Here is a 9304-nt window from a genome sequence, read left to right as displayed (position 1 = left end):
AGAGCAATATAGGATTCAAGCCATTCGGTCTATGCAAGTTACTTTTCAGAGTTTTTTCTAATATTATCTTTGTTTCTTGTCAAACTCTGTTTTTTCAAGACCAATTTTGTTTTATGTTTTGTGCACGTTTCCAGTATTTGCTTCGTTTCTTGCAAGTTTTTAGTTTAACGTTAAGATTTGATCCATTGATCCATAAATTGACATCACAACTGAAAACCTAATTGATTCGATCTTTGATAAAGTAGCTAGATTCAGAAAACAATTACAAGATCAATCAAATTTTGAACAGAGACATAAAATAGTGAGAATGGATCCAATTAGTCCTACATCTTCCGATTTCTTATGCTTGATAACCATTTCCTCCACTGTCGTTTTCAAGGAACTTCTCAAATCTTCAATTTCTTCGGCGATTATCGACTGTTGCTCATGCATCCTTTCTATTTCATCAAGCAGAGCCTCGTCAACCCACTTAAAAAGATGTTGTTCCTTCTTTCTCTGAATCGAAACACAAAACGTCAATTGGAACATAGAAGAATTAAAAGTCACAATATATCAGAATTACCTGTAAACCAATCTCACATCGGAAGAATCTTCTGTATGGGTTCTCCTCCGTTTTTGAAACATAAGTGACAATCCCCTTCCCACACCAGCATCTGGATGGAATCCCTCCATTGTTAGTCATGATCGGTTTTTGAGAAGGATAGAAAGACGGAGAGGAGAGATAAACGATGAAATAAGTAGGGTTTCTGGTCATTGGTGTTGTATAAGTTTATGTTTAGGGCAAACCACTACTGTTAATCGAGTTTTAGGGTCTACTTGTATGTGTTTTGATAGTCATAAGATTTGTATTGACTATTAATATTTGTAGCCTAGTTAGATTAGATCGTGTATGGCTCCAGTTTTGTTTCAGTTAGGGTATAATTCAGGATTGATATGTTGTATGGCTTAGTTTAGATTCATTTGGGGTATGGTTAGGGGTTGATATGTTGTATTGCTTAGTTTAGATTCACTTTGTTTAATTTTGTAATCAGCCGCTAATGTCAATAGTTTCAAGTAGTGCAGTGGTTTATGTTGTAGGTATAATTGCCGAGGTGAAGTCCTCGATGCCCCCCATCTCCATTTTTAGTAAAAACACTTTTTGCTACAATATAGCTTTTTTTCCTACAATAGAGCCTTTTAGAGTACACTATTTAGATTCATTTCTTGCCGCTAATCTCAATTGTTTCAAGTAGTGCAGTGATTTATGTTGGAGTTATAAACACCCAGGTGACGTGTTCGATCCCCCCATCTCCATTTTTACTTTAAAATTTTTTGTTTCCTACAATAGCCTTTAATAAGAGAGTCAAATAAGACCATTTTGATTCATATCATGTATGCCTTTGTTTGTTATCGTGTATGAAATCCAATGCTAAATAAGAGACTCAAATCCAATGCTAAATAATAGATTCAAATGCTAAATAAGAGATGCAAACCAATGCTAGTTAAGAGTCATATAAGAGTAACTAAAAGAGTCAATAACAACCTACTTGCTAAACAAGTCATAGTGGAAATAACATTATAAAATCTCAACCGTAGGAGAAGTTGTAGCCTTTGGAGGAATAATTTTTCCCATTCTCGAAATAAGCTCAAGATCATTAGCAGCTTCCCATAGGTCATAAGCAATCTTCTGGCGAGCTTCACAAATGTTGTCGTCATTCACAATCACTGCTAGTATTGTTTAGGAATAAGGGCATTGGAGAGTAAGTGACATCATAGGGCTTGACGGTAAATCCCCTCTTCTCTGAAGACTGCACAGCTTTGACAATTCTAGGGATGAGATGGGCAAATGGCTCCAAGTCCTTGTTGTGTTTCAGTCCCCCACAGTCAAAAACCTCTAATGAACGAGTAACAAAGTTGGCACACATAGAGATCCAGTGGTTACCGTTCACAAGAAGAGACACATACATACGATTGACATCAAGATCCCACACTAGTCTTGTTCGTCTGTGTGCAGGAAGTTCACCAATTCCGTACTGGTGGAGCAATCCTTTTACCCTGAATTTTTTTCTGTCTTTCTTGAACTCTATGTAAGAGTTCTTCATTTGATTACTGAATATGCAGCTCATGAAGGCTACTTTTGATGGATTCCATCGTTGCAAAGAAGTCCTCTCGCGAAATAAGAAGAGCATAGTAATGTATAACTTACATGATTGTTCAGCCACACTGCAGGTCCCATAATACGTTCTGCTAACTCAGTTGTGTGCGTAGAAGGTCCAATTTTAAGGTGCCTGCGATGCAACATATAATTAATTTTTTTTTCAATTTAGAACATAAAGGCACGCCATAAACTTACTGTTTAGTAGTTGAGCACCAATGAATCAGTTTGGCCCATGAATCCTCAGGGACAAACACTAATGAGTAGTCCTCGTCGTTCACCCTGTCCTCAGGTAATTCCATATCTTTGAGAGTGGGTGTTCTCCAATCTCCAGGCTTAAAGGATGATAATGGAGTAACCCATTTAGGTGCTTCTTCATCACTCATTTTTTGTGAGGGATTGAAACCTTTAACATGTGATACTTGAGAAAGGTTCCCCAAGGCGTCTTGTAAATACTCTTGGGTGCCCATTTCTTCTTTTTTTTTATGAAGGTTCCCCATGGGTAGATGATTATAACAAATTCTTCAAAAAATCCATCATAACATCAGTTTCAGTTTCAATCTCCTGTTAATAAAACCAAACATAACATTATTAGCGAAAACAATGATCAAGGACAGAACAAAAGAGTCGAGAGACAATACATTACAGAGAAAACATGTCATAGTCATAAGTTCACTTCATACCAAAATACATTACAAGCCGATTTCCAACAAGCCGATATTACAAGCAAACAACAATGACATTACAAAAGAGTCAAGAGAAAATTACAACAGAAGACAGTCCGACATATTACAAAGCTTCATTTTATGGTTACCTTTCTTCCTTGCCGAGGGATACGACGAACCGTAGGAGGAACCGTAGAACAAGAGGCCACGGTACATCAACGGGACGGTGTGGGAGCAGTTGATAGTCCATTGGGAGAATGACGACACTGCAGCAACGTCTCTTAAGAACTCCAAGAACCGGAAGAGCGATCGTGGCGGGAAAGGTATGTATGTGTACAACCTCGGCACTTGCTCTATGTCTTCTAAGGAGGATCAACTTGTAAGTTCTATTTTTTTATATCTTTATATTTATTTAAATAAATATTTTTGTATATTCTTTGGCTAATGACTGTTTTTTAGATTGAAGCAAATGACGGTAATCCCATTCATCTCTTCAACTTATTAAGGAGGCTCACACTAACAAGAAGACGGGTCAAATTCAGGACGCCGTGATCAGATCCGTCGTTGACTTGGTGGAAACTCAAAAAGAAGATATTCTATCTTCTCAGCCTCTCTCTGATGACGGCGATTCTACGGGAGCTTCAACCAACATGTTCCGATTGCAAATAAATGAGATGGTCGAAAAGGTAATTTTTTTTATTAATATATTTATTTTATAATGTAGTTTAGTAACTTTAAATATTTTTGTAGGCGGTTCCTAAAAGGAAAGGAGGACGTTTAGTTGGGTTGGCCCGCCGTGCTTCTTCGTATCCGGCGTCTTCTTCGCAAGTTCTGTATACCGATCCCATGATTCTGGAGCAGCTACAAAACAAAGATGAACGGATTGTGGCATTGGAGGAGCAGAACGCCACTATTCTTTCTGAGAATGCCACTATCCTTGCTTAGCTGAAATCCCAAAAGAAGACAAACGCCGAGATATTGGAAAAGCTAGATCGTTTGTTGCCTTAGGGTTCCTAGTTTTTATGAATTTTAAAACTTGATGATTGTTTTTTTTCTATTTAAGTTTCTATGAATTTAAATTCTATAATATTATAAGTTTTAAATTTCATATTTTGTGTATATATTAATTTTTAATATAAAAAATATTTATAAATGCAAAATTTATTCATATTTAAAAATGGTATATTCTGACGAATCTGAGTCGTCTGAATATACCGACAAACCGGTTCGTCGAAATATACTGACGAATCATAGTCGTCGGAATATACCGACGGGTACAGGTCGTCAGAATATACTGACGAATTTGTGTCGTCGGAATATTCCGACGAACGTGCTTGTCGCTATATTCCGACGACTCCGATTCGTCAGTATATTCTGACGACCTAATTCGTCGGAATATAGTGTTTCCGATGAATTCTGTTCTCGGAATATGTTATCGGAGTGTCGTCGGAATTTCGTCAGAATGTGGTTTATCGGTATTCGTCAGAAAGTCGTCGGAAACTCAGACGAAATTCCGACGAAATTTTTTTTTTCCGACGAAATGATACCGACGACCACTTTCGTCAGAAATTCGTCAGTATCCCCCCATTCAGACGAACCTCTGACGATTTTGTCCGTCAGTATCCGCCTGTTTTCTTGTAGTGGGAAGATTAGAATGATAAAATTTAATACATGTTTTTTCTTTGGTCATAAAAAGGTTATTGTACTTTCACTAGATTTTTGAGTTACTTTTGTATTTGATTGAATTTGGAGCACATTTTTGTATTCAAAATCAAGTTTTGTGTCATTTTTGACAATTTCTTCAAATCAAAATCTAAAAACTAAAAACCAGAACCAAAAACTAGAAATTAAAACAAAAACTAAAAATTAAAAACCAATATCTAAAAACCGAAAACTAAACTAAAAACTAGTTCAAACAATCAATAACACCGTATGGTAGTTCCTAGAGACAAAAGTCCCACACACGGAAATACAAAACCGGAAATGTTGACTTTCTTCGGAGCCAACAAAAAAATTATACTAAAAATAATGCAAAACATGAATAAGATCCATCAATCGAATGCTTAAAGCTTGACTTGCCCACCGTAACTCCGTAAGACAACCTCTGAAACAAGATAACTTCTCTATTCTTTATCCGATCCTTAAACGTTGCCTTTTAGTTGATCAGTCTTAAATTGGATTTTGTTGAACTTTTCTACCTCATATGCATGCTTTGATTAAAAGGATATTGGACATTTGAATTTAGTTTAATTGAGAGAGTTGAAAAAGCACTATCTCGTTGCAGGCTACCACGAGACAAAAGATCTTCCTTCAAAACAGATTTGATTCGGAGGAAGGATTTTGATTCTTTATAGCCCTTACGGAATCTCCGGATCTACGCTTATTTTCAACTCCCCGAAGCTTTTTTTCGCTTACTACGCTCTTCCTCGTCTTTATATAACGTTAGTATTAGAAACAGAAGAATATAATATTGCCGCAATCAACGAGATTGGATATTATATAGATATTTTAGTACAAAGGTATAAACGATTCTCAAATAACTTTGACGATACTATACATTAACATTTCAAGATTACACGTGCTACTTTAATTTAAGGAAATTTGAGAAAAAAAAGAACGAAAGAACTAAGCTATTGTCCCTTTAGAATGATTTTACTAATCCATATCCCCTTAGTACAAACTATAAGGAAACCCCACTTTGATCCTTCGTAATTAGATTTACAAAAATAATTAAAATGTAAAAACATAAATAATAATTAAATAGAGTTATAATATGGTATAATAAATGTAAATAAAGTTAAAAAATCCCAAAATCCAACTGTCTCCAACGCTTCCCCATGGAAGGTCGACAATTCCAGTATGTGCCGTAACTCTAAGTTGTGTGCCATCTTTCCTTCCTCCTTCCTCATTCCTCAGTCCCCCTTCATCTGTGGTATTTTTCTGTTTCCTCCTCCCTTGTTTTTTCCAACCTTGTTTTCTCTATGAACCCTAAGAGACCTTGTTTTCTTCGACAGCGTAAATCAGCGTTGGCACGAGGCGGACGAAGCTTTTATTGCTGATTAAGAGCGTAGGTGTTCGATTTTCATCTCGGTTTTTTTTCCCCCAAAATTGAAGGTTAGGTTTTGAGATCCTATTTTCGATTATGATTTTTTAAAAAGATTTTGTTGATGTGCATGTATTAGTAAAATACTGAATGGCTTAGAAACTCAAATTGATTCAAGTTTATTGTTGGAACAATCCTTTGATTGTCTCTAATAATTTTCAATTTCATAGTTCAAACCAGCAACTGCAGTTTTTGGTGCATCGTGGACTGATTGGCATCGTGCATTCGCTTCGATAAAGTAGGTTATATATTTCTGTAACGTATTTTCTTCTTCTTTTAGACCAAGTGAAAATACATAATATATGATTGTTATTCCAGCATATGCAGTAATTGTTCGAGGTTGGTTTGGGGCTTGGCCTATGCGACTCGACTGGGAAAGGCCATGGCAGGTAATATATCTTTCTCCGGAACTACATCCGAGAGCTTGGTATGCTTATACCATTATTCGTTTTGACAGGAGAGGCCTATATGTGTGTGTTATGAAGCTATAGGAGGCTGCATTGTTGGACAAATTCTCTCATTGAGTTTGATGGTTTTGCTCAGGAAACACAAGAATTTGAAGGTAGCCTAGAAAAGATTGATGTGTCTGGATCTGCAGAATGAGTTTTGTGTATTTATTTTTTACTTGATTGCTAGGTAGATTGAGAGGCAACAATAGGGCATTGTTATCATTGGTTTGAACAAAAGATAAGTGATTTCCCACCCAGTGAATCGAGCGTTTGAGAATTGCAAAATTCTAAAGTCAACAATCTGCAGACTTTAAATTCAACCATGTTTTGGTAAACGCAAATGATAAAAAGCCCACCACCGTCTTTACTATATAAAATGGGAGTTTTGACACATCGGAGTTAACCAGAGCAACTGACTTAAAAATTTATACACCCACCATGGGGATTCGAACCGACAACCACAAGGTTAAGAGCATTGAGCTCTACCAACTGGAGCTAGACGGGCTTGGTGCTTATAAATTCTGTTAACACAAACTTAGTATATCTAGACACAAGAAACTATTAGCACACAGATACTTTCGAACAAATTTCTGGTTTATCAACATGTAACGTGAACAATTACACACAAATGGCATTATAGAATCACTGAATCAATAAACGAAAAAAAGAACGCAGTAGTACAAGAACAATTTATTAAACACAATTTGAGTTTCCCTTTAGAGATGGCTTTGAAAGATAGCCTTGTCGTTCCCAGTCAAGCCATAACAGGAGGAGTGCCTAGCACCTAAAGTAACAGCAAAGTAAAGATAAACAGTGCAGAAGAATGCCACAAGAAGCAATGCTGGTAAGAGATATCGATGCCTGTTAATAATCGGGGAGCAGCTTCCCAACTATTCCCACTGCTTCTTTAGAGACTGGTGTCTCCTTAATGGTGAAGATACAATCCCGTCAAGAACTATTTCTTTGACAGAACCATCTGGATTTTCATCAATCGTAAGCCACTAATACAACAATTCGAATCTTAATTTAGAGATAAGTTATGTGAACATTTCGATCTGCTAACCAATTGGGAAACGATATTATTAGTCTTTATAATTGGCATCACGGGCACAAATCAAGCTTAACGTCATTTCAGCCAATCATCAACCATGGATCTCGTCGTCCAATGAAGAAGACTCAAATTTAGGGAACAATATTTAAAAAGGAAATAATTTTTTTTTTAATAGATTTAGGAAAATTCTGTAACCGTTTTTTTCATAAATTTCAGGATTTTGTTTAAAAATCTAATAGAACTTACATTCTACCAATGTTAGAAAAGAGATGAACTCGTAGATAGGGAATACTGAGTTTATAAATAAAAAAAAATCGCGTAGAATGTATGTTCTGTCAAGACAGATATGAAAATATTTAGTATGTCATGTGATCTACCAAAAATACAGAACATAGAAGGAATTGTAGATTTGTTATTCTTCCACACTAGATGGATATGTTTTCGGTGTATTGCACATTCTACGTATGGTAGATCACTGTGTTTTTGGTGTATTGCACATTCTACGTATGGTAGATCACTGTGTTTTTGGTGTATTGCGCATTCTACGTATAGTAGATCATTGTGTCTTATCTTGACTGCATTTTCTAAGTCTCCGTAGATGGTAGATTTGATATTCTAACACTTTTAGCTCCTTTTTGAACTTACTATTTCAATTTTTTTTTGAATCCAAAAATATTTTTCATATATGAACATCCCTGACTACTTCATGTTTTATATTTTTCTTAATTTTTTTGCACGGTAAATATAATGATATGAATTTTTAGTTACAAAAAGGTAGTGAAAATTAAAAAGTGGAAAAAGTTGATTTTGTACTAAGTGGATAATAGCATAGATTAGTTGTTTTTTTTTTTCAAATTTCCCTTAATTTAAATAATAGTAGTATGTGTAGTATCCAAGAAATTTATACATTCACCAGACAATGAAATCTAGAGTGGACATGACATAAACTAAATAAGTCTCAAGGATATTACGAGAAAAAGCGAAAAACGGCAAGCATGTTCTTCTTCTTCTCTGTGTGAAAGAGCGATCCAGACTGTGAATGAATGTTGCTGATAAGATGGGAATGAGCAAAAAGATGCGACATCATCCAAGTACAGATTTAACTTTTATTTATTTTTAAATTAAAATATAAAGTTAAAAGTTCTCACCTAGGTCCGCTTTTGCATGTGATGACATTTTTATCTTTTTTTTTTTTTTCACACAGATATTTTAACTTTTCAGTGGTATACTAATCTCAAAGACTTATAACGATAATAATATATTTATGATCCACGAAATTTCTACGTTTGCAGGGCCGTCTAATAGCACGCGCAACTGGTACGGTCGAACGGAGTCCGAGTATAAAAATAAAAAACGTTGAGAATTTTTCAACAATATATACATAAATTATAGTTTAAAACTTCAAAATTTGATATAGTATTGACTAGTTTAAAGTTTATAATTTATAATTTATAAAAAAATTGTTAAACATATATAAATAAAACTATTAATTTCTAAAACTATTTCATTATATTTTACATATATTATTAATACTTTTTGAACACGGTCTAAAAAAAAATTGAGACGGCCCTGGCCACGAGCATGATTGTTTTTTAACTAAAAAGTTAAGAAATTGTTTTTTAAAATAGTACTTTAACAAACAGTTTCTTAACTTTTTAGTTAAAAATTAATAAATAGATATTTTTTCTAAGAATCCAGTTTTAAGAAACCGTAGATAATGATGCTCTTGTAACGATAATAATATATTTATGATCCACAAAATTTTTACGTTTGCCACGAGCATGATAATTGATAAGTGCGGTGATTTAATCATGGCCACGATCTTAGCAAAATTCTAATTACAAAGTTTATGTCGGTTTGTTTAATTAAAAAGTCATCATTTGTTACTTTTATTCACTACAA

The 9304-nt window shown here is 34.8% G+C and overlaps 1 protein-coding gene across 1 annotated transcript; it reads right to left on the bottom strand.

The window, feature by feature from the left end:
* Positions 1-270: 270 nt before the first annotated feature.
* On the bottom strand, positions 271-754 carry LOC106378629 (uncharacterized protein At4g04775-like). Its single transcript, XM_013818733.1, has 2 exons — positions 563-754; positions 271-495 (listed from the first exon to the last, which is right to left on the bottom strand). The coding sequence occupies exons 1-2, from the start codon at positions 752-754 to the stop codon at positions 271-273; spliced, it is 417 nt and encodes a 138-aa protein (XP_013674187.1).
* Positions 755-9304: the final 8550 nt, after the last annotated feature.

The sequence above is a fragment of the Brassica napus genome, chromosome C2 (genome assembly GCF_020379485.1).
Source record: "Brassica napus cultivar Da-Ae chromosome C2, Da-Ae, whole genome shotgun sequence".
Lineage (NCBI taxonomy): Eukaryota > Viridiplantae > Streptophyta > Magnoliopsida > Brassicales > Brassicaceae > Brassica > Brassica napus.
The sequence above is the reverse complement of the archived record's forward strand: the minus strand, read 5'-3'. Positions and strand labels throughout refer to the sequence as shown.